General features: G+C 38.1%; 1 protein-coding gene across 1 annotated transcript in view; it reads right to left on the reverse strand.

Annotated features, from left to right (window-relative positions):
- cdh22 (cadherin 22) overlaps window positions 1-16,587 on the reverse strand; it is a 97,614-nt gene that overhangs the window by 65,383 nt on the left and 15,644 nt on the right. Inside the window, exon 2 of the mRNA XM_085457605.1 lies at window positions 10,393-10,687. Within this exon, the coding sequence (XP_085313731.1) occupies window positions 10,393-10,687 (295 nt within the window). The remainder of the gene's footprint in view (window positions 1-10,392; window positions 10,688-16,587) is intronic.

Consider the following 16,587-nt stretch of genomic DNA (forward strand, 5'->3'; position numbering starts at 1 on the left):
TGGTTATGGCTTAGCAAATTGTAAAGTTGCTGTTTTAATAATGTCCACATTCAACAATGTTTAACTATGATTTGCACTGTGACTTGCCTGACCATGGAGAATTAGACAGGGCTACAACATTTCACTGCTGAGCAGCTAATGAGGATATAGCTTTGTTATTCATTTAAGCCTCTAGCAGAATGGGTAGGCAATTAGAGTTGGATGGCAGCCATTTATTACACATTATTTCCCATCTTTATTCAAAAGTTAATAAATCTCTAATTCTATTGTTGTCTTTTTTAAAGTACTTAATGCCCTACAGGGTAGGAGGGATTAATAGCTAAGTCTATTAAGTTAACTGTTACAATAGTTACTGTAACTAGTATTTTAGGAATGCATCCTCTCTATTTAAAAGGCCTTGAAAGACTTCTGATGAAAAAAAAAAGATTCAATTCAATCTGTATTGCAAATATTACTTTAGCGGTGAAAATTATTCATCATATATAATGTAAATAATATTCAGAGGAAAACTAACCCCCGACCTTGTGTTAGTATCGAGGAGGATTGTGGCACAGAGAATACAGTGGAGGGTGGGTGACGATAGCTATATTGTTAGATTTATGCATTAGTTTGGTTTAATGGTATCAACACAGCCTGTCGGAATTGCTTCCCACACCATTTCAGCACTCTGGGAGAGATGGTTCAATTACTGTGAGGGAAGTTGGCGAAGTGAGCCACGTGTGAGACACCAGACTGACAGCTATTTAAGAAGGGGCCTCATAAAAGAGATTTGTGCCTATCTCAGCTGGTGCTGTACTGGTGCGAGCTTCGGCGGAGTGGTCTAACGGCTGCAGCACTGAGCCTCTTTTCCACTCCTACCCACCTTAATCTGCAGGACTGAGTGCTCCCTGCCCGCATTATGGATCATTTAGTAAAGCCATAAAAGCTGAGGTGTTTTCACATGAAAAGTTATTTCTTCACTACTTCTACTGTGATTCATTCCTCTCTCATCCACATAAATGCCCTAGGAGAGAGGTGGGGAGAGAGTGAGGCAGAGAATGAAGTATAAGGGGAAGAAAAATCTGCCATGTCATAAAAACCAATGACCTGCTTACATTGATCCTCTTCAAGATCTCAACAAGGATTTAGGGATATTTTTCATCTCTTATGACAGAGATTGTAAATCTAGTCTTTGTTAGCCCTTGAACTTGTCTTTCATATTTTACGGGATCATATAATTATTTGTTTCCTGGACAAAACTGTAAGCCATTTTGATCTTAACCTCTCAATAGTTTCCAGCTTTTGTACTGAATTTTAAACAAATAAATAAATAAATATTTAAAAAAAACAAAATAAACAATCAAACACAAAATGGCAACTTTGGATCTTACATTAAAAAAATACAAAAATACAGTGCTGACTATCCTTCCCTTTAAAAGTGGAAAAAGAAAAAAAAATCCTTCAAAGGTATCAAACTGAAGTTACGGATAATTCGGATACTTCCTGTATCCAAACTGAGTGGTGGGGTACATCCTAGTTAAGCAAATGGATGGACAGGTGTATCGGCATTAACACTTTGCTTGCACAAAGTCAGTTCATTTAGGGAAACTAAAGACAGTTTTCAAGTAACTTTGCTTGATTTTATTTCTAATGAAAAAGTAACACGCTAGTCAATTTCACACTATGATGCCTCATAACCAGTGTTGGGACTAACGCGTTATTAAGTAACGCGTTACAGTAACTACGTTATTATTGTGGTAACGAGCACGGTAACTAGTTATTATGCCAAAACCGGGAACGCGTTACTCGTTACTGGGATTTAGATAGGCTCGTTATACGTTACTTCGTGTGGTGGCTATCGCAGAGCTTTCACAGATTCAATAACATTAGCAAGTGGTGGAGGCCAGCAGGTGGATGAAGGAAAAGGGAGGCAAGAGGAGAGACCCGAAGCAGCCGCTGGTCCGAGAGTGTCAGGTGAACTGAACTTTCTTATTCTCATTTAAAATGTCTCACTTTTAAAAAAATAATTATCTGAGTCTTACAACAAACGATTGATAGATTGATACATATATACCATCAGAACAGTGTACATCACTGTCACAACAGCGTTTGTTTTCATTCAAAGGCTTTATGATTTTTCCTATAATGGTGGGCCGGTCTCTAGTCAAAATGCCCGGGACGATTTTTTCTCTCGTGGAAATGTGCACATTATTTTTTCCTTTCTATTGGTAGGTGGCACAGTGCACTTGTGGCAAGTAAGCAAGCTAGAAGACTGGCACTCTGGCTGGGTATCCAGTTACGGAAGCAACACATTAACAAGAGAATTCTGAGTAAAACCAAAGTTACTTTCCCTAGTAACTAGTTACTCTGAAAGTAACGAGTAACTTGAAGTAACGGAGTTACTTTTGATAGAAGTAACTAGTAATGTAACTAAGTTACTAATTTAAAGTAACTTACCCAACACTGCTCATAACATACTGAAACACACACTGTTGCCCTCCTCCCCCCACTCCCCCACTCCTGGCTTTACGCATTGCTTTATACAAATAATCACTCACGCACACAACCACACACAACCACACACACACACACACACACACACACACACACACACACAAACACAATTAGATCAGCCAAAATCAATTGTTTCAAACACTGTGGTTAAGCGCATAATGTTGGATGTTACGAGTCATATACATAAAGGTGGCTGACAGACCATATTGATTGTAAGTTGCTCCTGCCTTATCTCATTGCTCTTGTGAAACTGGTGCTCTAAATGTCTCATCTACTGTTAGCATGACAGGCTCGGGAGTCCCTAATGGTAACTGCAGTAATTTGCAGCCTTCTGCACAGCCACTAGGGTGATTATTACTCTAATCCTCTTGTGTACTTACATTACATACAAAGGGAGCAAAAGGATGGGGAAATGTATCTCTAACACCCACTTTGCTGGTATTAAATTGAAACAGAGAGACTAAGGTCAAAAGATGAAGAAGAGAAAGAAAAAGAAAGAAAGACGAGAGGCAGAAGCTGTTGTCTTCCTCACAGAGATACTCCTACTTGCTTTATTTTGTTGCGTCATTTTGTTGCTTCATCACTTTTTTATATTATACCATAGTCTTTATAAATCATTTTACTAAAACAACAATCAGTGTCACAGAAGAGTTTAAAAATGTATGTCAACCGAAATATAGAACTTTATTAACAAGTTTTTTCAGTTTTACTGTTTTATTATCTCCAGTGCTATTCTTTCCTTTATCCACTACAAATACTCTTTAAATGTCAGTCGCTCTGTTCATTGTGTACAGTCTAGAATAAGTGATCTATTTTTTGAAGTTGAGGTAGACAGCTTCAAGAAAGGGCCCAAAAAGTACATCTCAAAATGCTTTTTCTTCTTTCTCTACTTCTGACTTTAAATCAGTGTCAGTTTCTATATCTAAATTCAGGCATCTATTAAACACACAGTGTCACACACAGAGATATATCACAGCATATTCTTTACCATGTAACAGTGATAATATCCTCTACCTTTGCATGTTTTCATACTTGAAATCAAAACAGCTTCTTTTAAAGTAAAAACAAGTCACAAGAATAAAATATTCCAACAACAGCAACTGTTATATCAAAAAGATATAAACATAAAATGCAAAGGCCTTTAATAATTACACAGACAACATACTGTGAAGTGTCGAAATATTTACCAAAGCCTCAGATGATGTCAGTTTAAACTGCATAGCAGTGTCTTAAAGAAAATCTATGTTGGCTAATGGAGTTTGTAGTTTGTCCATTTGTCCATATAAAGGCCCTTCCTTTATATTTTATCTTTAAAAGATACGATCAATTGGGGGTTAACCAATTGATATGCTAATTTAAACTGAGGCTACGGTTGTTTGTATTTGGCACTGCATCAGTTTGGGTAATTAGAGGAAAAGATGAGGGCAGTGGTCACTATCTCTGCTGTTATTAGACTGTTATTTGCCTGCATGTTGTTCTTTTGACACTGCAACATGTCAGTCAGGGCTAGAAGGTTAGAAGCTACAACGATGATGTCATGTTGTGCCACATCTATGCCACTCAGAGATACTGAGTTCCTCTCTAATGGAACCACATCAATCACAGGATTAGCTCTGTGGTAACTTTTCACCCTGTAGTGATTTCACTACTAAGATCTGACCCTCCTCGCCACGTTTCCAACTGACCTTTGTGTGGAAGGGAAAGATGACTATCTCAGTGAGTAAATGGTTTCGCCCCAAAAAACGGTGCTTCTTTGTTAGTCAGTTCACATAAAGACAGAAAGAAAAGGATGTCTTAGTATGCATGTTGTAACACGATGTAATACTGATTTCAAATTGGAAAAGGCCTGTCTTTATTACTTCAATATTAGCTGGGTGTGTGAAGCATAAGTATTAGCTTGGGGTGCCACAGCTAATAATGTCTCCACAGTATATGTACTAGATCTAAAAGCTCAATCTATCAACTGCATAAGTGTAGAAGATACAAAACTATACAGCTATGTAGTATTGTCAAAGAGTTGCACCATATTAGTTTAACACTACTTAAGCCTCCATGTCTGTAAAACTTTTCAGTCTTAGCTCAAAGCTATGTACATAAATATTTAAACACTCTCAATGGCTGGGGAATGCAAAGAAAAAAGAGATGGTGAGGCTTCACAAAACACAAACATTAGCCGATCACACCATCATATGTAAACCACCTTCATAAGCATCATATTAAACTTGATGTATAAAGGTAAATTCCCAGTCCAAAATCCTATTATAACATCGATTACCAGAAGACAAACAATGCCTAAAGCAACACAAGTATTTTCCCACTTCTAACTTTCCAGACTGACACTGAACCTCACTATGTGGGCTTTGCAATATTAATAACACCATTTCCGAGGTAGTTCTCACCTGTCTCAATAAGTTCTTATGTTTTTGTCTCGCTAGCTAGGATTGAAATTAAAATGCAGAATTTAAAAAACAAAAGAAAAGAAAAAAAGAACAACAACAAAAAAACAATATAGATTTAACTGGCACCAAATAAAGAATAAAATAAAATAAAATAAATGAAAAATGGAAAAAAATATTATCATTACAAAAGTAGGTAATTATTTTCAAAAGACTATTGCTATGACAACAACATTACAAACATTACAATGCTATATATTCTTTAGGCCAGAGTTCCCCAAAGTGGGGGGCGCAGAGCCATTACAGGGGGGTGGGGGGGTGGCACGGTATGAATAAAAAAAAAGAAAAAATAAAGAGCGCTTGGACACTGCTAGCATAATGGACAGGTTTTTGACGGGGCTCCCACACAAACGCAAAGCAGAAGATGAAGCATCACCAAATATGTTTCCAAACCAACTTCATTCCAAGCCAAATACTAGAAAATATAATGAAGCATATCTTGCCTTTGGCTTCACCTGCACAAGTGACAAGGTAGGACTCTGCGACAGAATTAGTTTCCCCTGCATTGGGAGCACGCGTTGGGCTGTCCAAATCACGGACAAACAGTATCCCACAGTTGTTTATGTTTCTGAACCCATTTTGTACAGAGAGACACTATTTGAAAAATGTATTGATAGCAGTGTTGAATATTATTACTCAGGAAAAATACAATAACACGTAAAATAATTACACCGTGATGCTTTTGCCTTTCTAAATGGAGGGACAGTGTGACTGCGTGTGTATATGTAAGTGTGTAAAACCTGCAGATAGTAAGATTAGCAGTATTTTGTCTATATCCGCCATTGTAGAAATTCATCTCATGTAAACAATAACGTGGCCAACAGCGTCACGTGAAAAGAGGTACATACCCTTGACGTTTCGTGACGAACTCAGTATTCCTCGTCCACACGTAAACGCAAAAACCGAGTTTTCACAAAATCTCACAAAAAAACGCCATTTGCGTGTGGATTATTATTATTATTGCACGCAGTCAGGCTAGCTAGTTCTAACCAATTCCCGTGATTATGCTAGGCTGAGGAACTTGACAAGTAGCTCTAGTTTAACTCTGATCTTTCCTTAAAGCCATGCTAGATTGTCTTTCTAGCCAGATGCTACAGCTATAGGTCCAACCAACTTCTTTTGCAAAACCAAGTCCTAACCAACAGGGCATGAGAGTGGGGCCTCAGCAGAAAGTTACAGACAGTTTCTTTTCTGCTCTTCAACAGTTGTTTGTATATTGCAGGTCTGCACTTTGGTGGCTAAGGGCAAGAGCACTTGTAAACTAGATGGACAGTACTCACCTCCAATCAAAGGTGACATCACCAGACAGCTGGTGTTTATTGGGCCCTGTTTCCATGTTCTCCACATTCCTGTTTCCAAGATGTCTGTCTCCATCTCTGCCTCCCAAAGTGTATGAAGATTCACTTAGCATCCTTTGTATCAAGAGCCAAGGCTACTGAAGTCAGTGCATTGGTTCCCTCCTCCAGAATCAAAAAGGGGGCTGCCAGTGTCTGGAACTAGCCCTGAGGAACCACTCAGTAAAATTATGGACGTCTTTCTCATCTAAGACTTTAATTGATGCTATTGTTACAGCATGTAATAGTTATGCCATAACATGTTCTAAGAGTCCTCAAAAAACCAAGTCAAATGGAATCAACAAAGAGTTTTGTGAAAAAGAATCAACTCAAATCTCACATTTTTAGTAAGACAACAAGATTTCACATCTTAAGTCTTGAGCAGGATCAGTGTCATGTATTTTGGTATTTTTGTAATATTTGTAACATTTTTCTTCAACCTTTATGATATTCTTTAGAAAACAACAAATCATAATACAAAATGATTTACGGTTATATTTACCTCTTGATTAGTATCTTAACCTACTATTTTATTTTAAGTACACTCACTAAAAGTTGCTGGTACTTTTAGGAAGGCGCAGGGCTTTTTGCCAAAGATATAATGCATATAATTTTATAATGGAAGGATAGGTACTTAAAATGGACAGACCCGTACCTCCAATATTACCTTGCAAATGGACGTGAGGCAACATTAGCTTTTAACATTGCAGTTGATTTACATTTATTATAGCTCCACTTTGATTCAGAAAATACAGTGGAGGGTGAGCTATAAAGAGAATGATGACCTGTAAGTTTGTAAGTGAGAAGCCATTAATCAAACTGACCTATAATGTTTAGTTTTAATTTCAAAATACAATAAGTTCTTTATCTGCTTTGGACTTAAAGAACTTAGAAAAAATAAAAAAGTTATTTTTATGTACACTGTGAATATTACAGATCTGGATTACTGTAGGTGTGACAGTACGCAAATTTTCTACAAAACTGAGCTCAGATGAATGCAGCCCCAAACCAACTCTGCCACATATTCTGCGGTTAGACAGAGTTAATGGTGGTGAACAATCACTGCTAAATGATTTGAGAAATGCAGAATTTTAATATTATTTAACGCGACTCATTGTTGTGCATTTGTAAGGCAGAAAACAAAAAGACAGATGGAAGTTTGACTGTCCTCAACTTGCTAGTAATGCATGCAGCATGAAAAAACAAGACAGGTGGGATGCGACTAGTCGAACAAGCAACTACTCGAACATGTAACTACTCGAACACGGAGACTAGATTTGTAGTTGCAGCCAGGGTCTTCTTGCTGTGTGGTACTGTTCCATTATTGTGGCAAAAATAATGGAATCAGTAAACATGTAAATAGAAAATGCATCGATATTATGGCAGTTAATATAATTACGAACCAAGAAGCATAGTTAGCTCAAGTACTTTTACTGGTTGTGCTGATTCAAATTGATCTTTCACAGTTTATCATCATGAATTGGAGCACACCTGTAGGTTTCCATGCTCCCTTTTCTGTTCCATCATAAACGTATGCATGATTCTATGAACAACATTCAATCGTTCGTACGCAACAAATCTGATTTAAGACAGCAATTTCATTAGACACACATTTTCCACAGGGCAACGTAGAGCTCAGACCTTCATGCTTCATCATCAGCTTCAGTACTTCTAATTATTGCAGTTCTCCTTAACAAATACTGCTCAGTGGGTGAAAAAGGGTTATTTTTAAGAAAGAAAATGCTGAGCATACTAAGTATACTAAGGATAGACAGATAGGCAACCAAATAGGATGCCCTAACAAAAGGGGCGAGGCGAGCATAGAGAGGCTTTAAGACTATGACAAAGACGAGTGCCGGGAGACATGACAGGGGTAAAGATGAATATGCCTCTGGCAGTTGAGTCCTGATTACTTTCTTACTGTTATGGCCTCACGTGTTCCAAGGCAATTTGGCTATATGGCTGAGCATAAAACAGCACAGTGAGCATATCACTGGTGTGGTTAATGCTTGCAACCTGCTTCCATCACAGCATATCAGAAGAGCTGTGTCCAAATTATTTGAAAGTGATGATTCTACTGAGGTTTTGTGCATGTACAATGTTTTTTTTTCCACAAAGAAAAAGACAAATCAAATTTACAGTAGATGTCAGCACATGTTGAACATGCTCATAGGGCATGACGACAAAATTCCATTGGGAATTCATTAAACAACAGTAACAGAGCAGCAACAAAATAAGAGGATACCTATAAATTCTGAATGATTTTGAGACACATTAACAAACAAAAGAAAAACTCAGCGTTTATAAGACAGGTCTTGTTTTTGTTTTCCTGGAAAGGCTAAAAAGTCAATATTTTGTACATCCCACAATGTTAGTACCTTCTCAAATTTCTATATTGCTCTGCCCCACTGTCTTTTGCTCCCAAAACAAAAACAGGCCACAAAAAGCAATAAAAATAGCACAAAACCAGTTTGTGTCATAAAGAAACATTTTCCTAAAACAGCTGGACACTGTAGGTTTTACCAGATTCTACTCAAACCGGTGTAAGATGTTGTTAGGAACTATTTTAAAATGCGGATTAGTAAATTTGTTGATCGAGTGGAAAGTAGGGTTCTACAGAATTATCCAAAATAAAAAGCACTGAAACTATTATAAGATATATCAATATAGCAAATGTTATACTTTTACATTTATAAAAGTATACGTCCAAACTAAGTGACATTACTGTCGTTAAAACATGGAAATGTCAGTAAAGGTGATGAGCTGGGAAATGGTGAGTGCCAGTCAAACAGGTCAAAAGAAAAGACACATGGATGAACCATGAGAATGCCTGATTTAGTGGTGAATGTTATGTCATTAGTGGTAGCACACCATGAGAATATGAACTGTCTATTTATTTCTTATATAATCTAAGTGAGACGTGGCAGGGTCAAATAAGGGACAGAGGTAGAAGAGTTATGATCATTAAGATTACATAAACTATTATTAACCAAGCATGGCTTTTAAGGCTGCATCTCACTCTTTCTTGAGGACAGCTCCCCTGTGCTCCCCAGGGTTTTGCATCATTTTCTGAAATTGTGTTTATTCCTTTTCTCTTTATCATGCTCCTGTTTTTGCTAACTTTCACTTTCCTTTCTCTCACCGACTCACACACGCATGCATACACACGCCATTCAGTTTTAGAGAGCAATGTAGGCAGAAATGCCCATGCTTTGGATCATGCTGAGGAAGCAGGAATTAATTCCAATCAGGCTTGAACAGGAAAGAGCCATTCCATTTTGCACCACTCCTGGAGTCACTCAAACAAGAAGCACCCCTGCCTCTACTGCATATGCATGAACACACACACACAAACACACGGACGCATATACCCGTATCGCACAAACCCTTTGGAGTAAACATGGTGATATTGCTTAGCAGCTAAACAAAATTTTGTCTATTGAATATCAGCTGTCTTTGACATTAATACCACGCTAATGAAGCCCTTGACACCCTCATTCACCTGTCTTTTCCATTTTGCAAATAGTTTGAAGCAGCCATGGATTGCTGCTAATATACTCAGTCACAATAAAAACACGTTAGGATTTAAAGTATTGTAGTGTCATTTTTACTGACAGTGTACTCTCTCCATAAACCGCACTCCTGGAGCACCGTTCCTATGTTGCTCTTTCCCTCTTGTTCTTCCTTTTATCATTTGCCTCAAAACAGTGTTAGAACACAGCTTATCTGGGAGTAATGCAATTTGTTTGCCTCTACTTTCTTTATATGCCTGTACTGTTTCTTTCATTTTCTACTTCCTACTATCGAGAGTAAATTCAGTGACTCCAAATCCATTTTCATTTAACATAGCTATCTTACATGTCTGCTTTTTCATATATCCATCTCTCTTGTGGAGGAGAATTTTAACATATTGCTCTTTCTGGCACTTTACGCCTTCCCTTGAGCCCATAAAAAAAGCTCACACACCCTACTTATGTATCATGAAAATAGCTGCAGTAAAACTTGCAATTCCATACATTACAGGCACCCTTGGGCTTTGCTATGTACAGAGCCTCAAACAGTTATCCAAATGGTTCTTGTCTGACTGCGCTAGACATTTTCCAGCTTACCTATGGGTGACAACTCTGCCACGCTGCCAATATAGGGTCCTTCCAAGAACTTGGGTTCACTGTCATTGATGTCCTGGACCTTGATGACAAACTCTGACTCTGGCTCAAGGGGATCATTAGAGAGCCGGTCCCGGGCCTGAGCCCTAAGAGTGTAAAAAGCCTTTTCCTCTCGGTCTAGTCTCTCTGTGGCATGTATGTCTCCTGTAAGCTCATCAATGATGAAGATGGATCCAGCTCCTTCTCCAGAGATAGTATATTTGATGTTGCCCTCACCATCATCAGAGTCTGTATGGATCTGTAAAAAAAAACAGAGCAGTTTTGAGAATGATGACTTCAATAAAACACACACATGCATTCCATCTTTTACGACTATGCAATGTGGTACGTACCGTAAAATTTCTAAAAAATGTTTTGTTAGTGTCATGATCAAGTTGCATATTGATGATGGTAAATGGTACATGGCCTGTATTTGTATAGCGCTTTACTAGTCCCTAAGGACCCCAAAGCGCTTTACACATTCAGTCATCCACCCATTCACACACAGGTGATGGCAAGCTACAGTGTAGCCACAGCCACCCTGGGGAGCACTGACAGAGGCGAGGCTGCCGGACACTGGCGCCACCGGGCCCTCTAACCACCACCAGTAGGCAACGGGTGAAGTGTCTTGCCCAAGGACACACCGACCAAGACTGTCCAAGCCGGGGCTCGAACCGGCAACCTTCCGATTACAAGGCGAACTCCCAACTCTTGAGCCACGATCGACAATAATTCATTGAATCAATGTTTATTTTGTTTTCTCCATAACAACTAGTTATATTATCAAAAGTATAGTTTTCTATTAAGGTTCTATTAAGGTTTGGGCACTAATAGTCATTGTTAGTACCCAAACCTGAATGATTTGGGTACCATTCAATGTTAGCTGAATGCTTATAAAAGTCATAATTTGTTTAAAACACAAAAACTGATGAACTTTTTAATATGTAAATATTACATTTATTTATATATTAAAAACTCTGAGTTGAAAAGAAATCCACTTTAATGTAATGAACTTGCTACTGCTGTTGTTTTCCTTTTATTAGCTATTACTTTACGAGTGTTGTATTAATTTATTCAGATTGCAATCAAGTACTGTTTTGTTGGAGTGCATTTGAACGCAGGCTAATTCAAACCTTTCTACTTTAACTGAACATTTTGATACAGACAACAAAGCTATCTGTGAACCTCAGGCAAAATCTGCTCACCCCGTCCTAGCAGTCTGACGATCGGGGCCAACCAAATCAAACTGCAAAACTGTGCTTGAACCACGACAGGGATTACAGTCCTGTTTAAGCACTTGTTATCACATGGCTGACACACCACACTCGATGACACCTCAAAGTATTAGAAACTGTTGAAAGTTTAGAAAAAATATCTGAAGTGATCCTTGTCCAAGTTGAGATTATTCTGTCACATATTTGCCAGGTATCTTATTTTTATGATTTTGTTTTAACTGCTGAGAAAAGGGTTAAAAATGGACAACCCCCAAATGATATTTGGTCATCAACCATGACCATAAGAAATATGTGTATTTTATTCATCCATTGACTTTTCTTCTCTTAGGGTGGTAAATCCAATTCAAGTCCTTCTAACTACTCCCTGCAGACTAGCCATCATCAGTGTGGTGAAAAAAAAAAAGACACCAGAGTTCCTGTGATGATTTACACCTGTTCTGCACATTGTGCCCTTCACAGGATGTGACGCCCAAATTAGGAAATCAAAGTCATTCAAAGACTCTTAAATGTAGAGACATGGAGGTGCTGTGGCTGAAAAGTGAACTTAAAAGAGCCCTTATAAATCAGAGCTATAGTTTCCCCTAATGTGATTAGAAGACATTCCAGGGGTAGCAATAGGAGATGCATTGGTCCCCCATCCTAAACTCCCCTTTGGCTCTTTAGTGAGTATTAGACCTGCTTGCTCCTGCTCCCTCTCCCTCTCACTCACCTTCTATCTAAAATTATAATTCAGAGCTGTCTATGCAGTGTAACTGTGGTTCAATCTACTCAACAGACCAGAGGAGAGGGGAAATCGCCCTGGCCTCCCTGGTTAATTTTTTATAAAGGCTTAATTAAATACAGGCCTCTATCACCCTTGCAGGGATTTTCATTAAGTATTTGTCGTAAAACCGAGGAATAATGCAAGCCTGTGCCTTGATATTGCTTCCATCATCCATTTTCTCCTTCTTTTTTATCTGTCTGTTTTTGCCTATTCTCCCCATTCTGAATCTTCCTGAAGACAAATACATGGACAGTCAGTGGAAATATACTGCTGGATACTTTGGCGGTATCAATATTTCAGTTATAATAAAAAAGAAAAAAAAAGGAAAATAAAAGTTTCATTGGTCCAGACTGTGAAAGTTATCCAATAAAAGTGAGCACACGCTTCCACCACTTGATATGTTTCCTCCAGACTAAACCTCCTCCTGAATTTCTAAATTAGAATCTCAGGAGAGAAATGCATGTGTGAAGTGTTGCCATCTTGTGTTCATTCAGTTCCACAAATGTTGGCACAACAAGTCCTGCAATTAAATCTAAAAAACAAACAAACCATGAAAGCATTTTTATAATGACCTATGTCAGAATTCCTGAAACCACAGTGTTTACTCTTTATAAAATGTGACAAATAGGGGAAAAAATGGTAAGAAGGTAACATGGCAAAATCACACTCTCCATCTCTTGACTAAATGGATCTCTCTTAGCTCCCTTAACTCTTAACCCCTTTCTTGGCTGTCACTTGGGAACTCAAAGCTTCAGCTCCCTCCACAGATTTTGTATAGGATTGAGTTCTGGAGACTGGCCAGGCCACTCCATGACCTTAAAACTTCTTCGTTGCACTTCTTCTTTTACCTCTCTTTCGTTGCCTGGCAGTATGCTTTGGGTCATTCTATTCTAGAAGACCAACTTTCATTGTTTTGTCTTAGGGAAGGAGATTCTCCTCCAAGATTTTACATTGCCCCATCCTCTAACCCCTCAATGCAGTGAAATTGTCCGGTAGGCTCATCTTGAAATGTTTCCACCTTGGTGGTTGAATGTGGTGATGATCTTCTGTGGGTCATACTTAGCGTTTTTCTTTCTTTAAATACACAAGGTCAAACTGATGACAAACAGCTTGATTTTGGCTTCATCTGACCACAACACTTTCTCCAAAATATATTCTGAATCATTTAGATGCTCACTGGCAAACTTAAGACCAGCCTCTATCTGTGCCTTCTTGAGCAGGGAGGAACTTGTGGGTGCTGCAAGATTTCAATCCGTCACCGATGGTGGTCTACTGATTGCTAAAAAGCTGTTTGTGTAGGCGATAACACAAGCCTACACAGTCCCTGCATGTTTTGTCCCTGACTGGGACAAAACATGCAGGGACAGTTTTGTCCCTGATGTCCTTTGACAGCTCTCTGGTCCATAGCATTGCAGAAGTTGGAATGAAAAACAAGCAAACAAAAAAAACCACGATTTATTTATTTATTGACTTTAACCCGTGTGGTGCATGGTTGATATTTTGTCTTTTTATACTAAAATTAAACTATCATAAATTTCGTTTCTTTGCAAGTGAGGGAACTTACAAATTCCGCAGATGATCAAATAATTATTTCCCTCACTGTACCTGGGATTGTTACGTACATTAGCTTAGAATGTTTCTTACAACAGGACTTTGAAATGTCTAAAAGTGGCTAATATCAGAGTACATTATTTTACATGTGGACACGCTCTCAGAGTCTAGAATTAAAATCCAGTTTAAAATCAAACTTAGGCTTTACATTCTCTCAGTGTTCACTTCAGTCTAAATTCTCTGTCTGGTTAAGTTTAGGTAAAAATATTGCTTGGTTTGGTTTAGGTTTACTATGTCAAAAAGATTTTTAAAAGCATAATTTTTCTACATCAATTAGGTGCAGAGACTTATTTACATCACCAAGGTTGCTTAACCTCCTAAGACCCGAACTCTTCCACGGCATGCATTTTTAATTTCTCTTTGATATTTGGGCTGATTGGGGCCAGATGAATGTATAAACAAAGAATTACTGGATTTTTATTTATACCTGATTTTTGTTTCTAAGAAAAATAAGAGCCACATATGAGGACATTTGTTTAAAATTTCGATAGATCATAGGCAGTATAATGTCCTCGTAAGTCGATATCAGGCCCTTGTAGAGCAAAATTGAGTATTTTGGTCTAAATAACCCAAAATGAGATGTCCACATATGTGGATGCCAGGTCCTAGGAGGGGGAACCCTAGATGATTATAAGATGTTATAAAGAAGTCCTATGAGCTTTTTTTCCCTTTTTTCTTGCACACATAGACACGAACAAACATACACTCATGTGGGCACACACACACACACACACACACATACACACACACACACATACATGGATCATCATTCTGGAGGAATGATGCAATTTCTCTCCCCTCAGGCTGGCTATACCCATCCTTCTGTCAGTCTATCCTCACTGGAGTGATTCAAGTTGGCAGCTTGAAAAACACACACACAGACACACACACATGCACTACGCTTAGCTAAGTTGTTCTCTGCAAACTAAAGGTCAGAGTCAGGATGTCACTCACAAAAAATAACCGGGGGTGCAAAAGTGCACAACAAATTTCAAAGAAGAAGATGGGAAAGACGCACATCCTGTACACCTGCTGAGCATGACATTATAGATGTTTTTTCCTAAAATCTTTAAACGATATTCCTGACACTTTTGGGGGGAAATAGATTCTCCACATTTGGACAAGGTGTGCTATTTCTTTTATTTGCTAGGTCACTGGTATAGACATTATCAAAAAATACTAATACACACCAAGAAAAACAACATATATTTCAAATCAGTACTAAAGGAACTCTACTCTTTGATGTCATTGCTTCACTGTAGAAAGCTAATTATCAAACTGTGTAGCTTCCTTGTAGATTTTCACTAGTCCATACTAGCATATGGAAATCACACCGGTAGTCTAATTCCCTTCAATTAGTTAATATAAAGCTGATGAAGCTATGAGCATTTTGGACATACTGAGGACATAGCACAACAGAGAAGACTTTTATGCTGTGGAAAATGTAGGGTTTGTATTTTTTTTCCCCCCCATGGGCAGTGCACTTCTTTTCCACATTTCAATTCAATTGAATTCAGTTTTATTTAAATAGCACCAAATCACAACAACTGTTGCCTCAAGCTAGAGCTGGGCGATATGAGATTTTTTCATATCACGATATGTTTTTTTCATTTCAGGCGATAACGATATCTATCACGATATAAGCCAAATAACTATATTTGTAAGATTTAAATGTGCCGTTGCTCACAAGTAAAATGTGAAATAATCAGCAGCTTGTTTTTATTTAAATATTTATTTCCCATAATAAGTTCAACAGGGTAGATGTACTTAAGGAACATGAGACTTTTTCAGATAAATAAAGGCAAATATTGCAAACTACACAAAAGGCAGCCGCTAAAGCGTTTAAGTTTCAAAATAGAACAAACAAAAACAGACTAAATTGTCAATTCCACTTAGAAACAAAATATTAATTCTAAAAATAAATCTTAGTTTGTTTTACAGAAGAACAGACAAAACTAACTTTTGTCAGTATCAAATAAACTGAGAACTAAAAGGAAATTCTCAATCTCTCCTTGTTGTATAGCTGAGCTTTTCAAACAGTTTTAACAGTTACTTTAGTCTGACAAAAGCCGAATGACGAATTAGCGCTTCCAGTCAGAGACTGAGGCTACGTCCACACGTACACGGGTGTTTTTGAAAACGGAGATTTTCCGTTTTCGTTTTAAAAAATAATCCCGTCCACACATAAAGGCAGAAATGAAGGAAAACGCTGCTATGAACATGCCAAAGCAGCAGGTGGCGCTAGATTCCTAACCGTGCAGAAATGTTGGCCAATCAGAAGTCTAGAAGCCTCGGTGGGAAAAAGTAAACAAAGCTGGGGCATAGAAGCAGACCCGAGTCGTATGTGTGGAGGGACAGTAACTTTGTGTATATGTAAGCATTTAAACACTGCAGAGAGTAGAATTAACAGTAACAGTATTGTAGAAATTCATTTCACCGAAACAATAACGTGGCGCACAGTGTGACGCATGCACCAGTTTATTGTATTTCCAGACTTGCTTTCGGCACATTTACAGTGCACGCTACTCTGTTTTTTGTCAGACTTGAAAT

This window comes from Copadichromis virginalis, linkage group LG5 (assembly GCF_057382275.1).
Source record: "Copadichromis virginalis isolate Kocher_CV1m ecotype Utaka linkage group LG5, C_Virginalis_male_GT1.1, whole genome shotgun sequence".
Lineage (NCBI taxonomy): Eukaryota > Metazoa > Chordata > Actinopteri > Cichliformes > Cichlidae > Copadichromis > Copadichromis virginalis.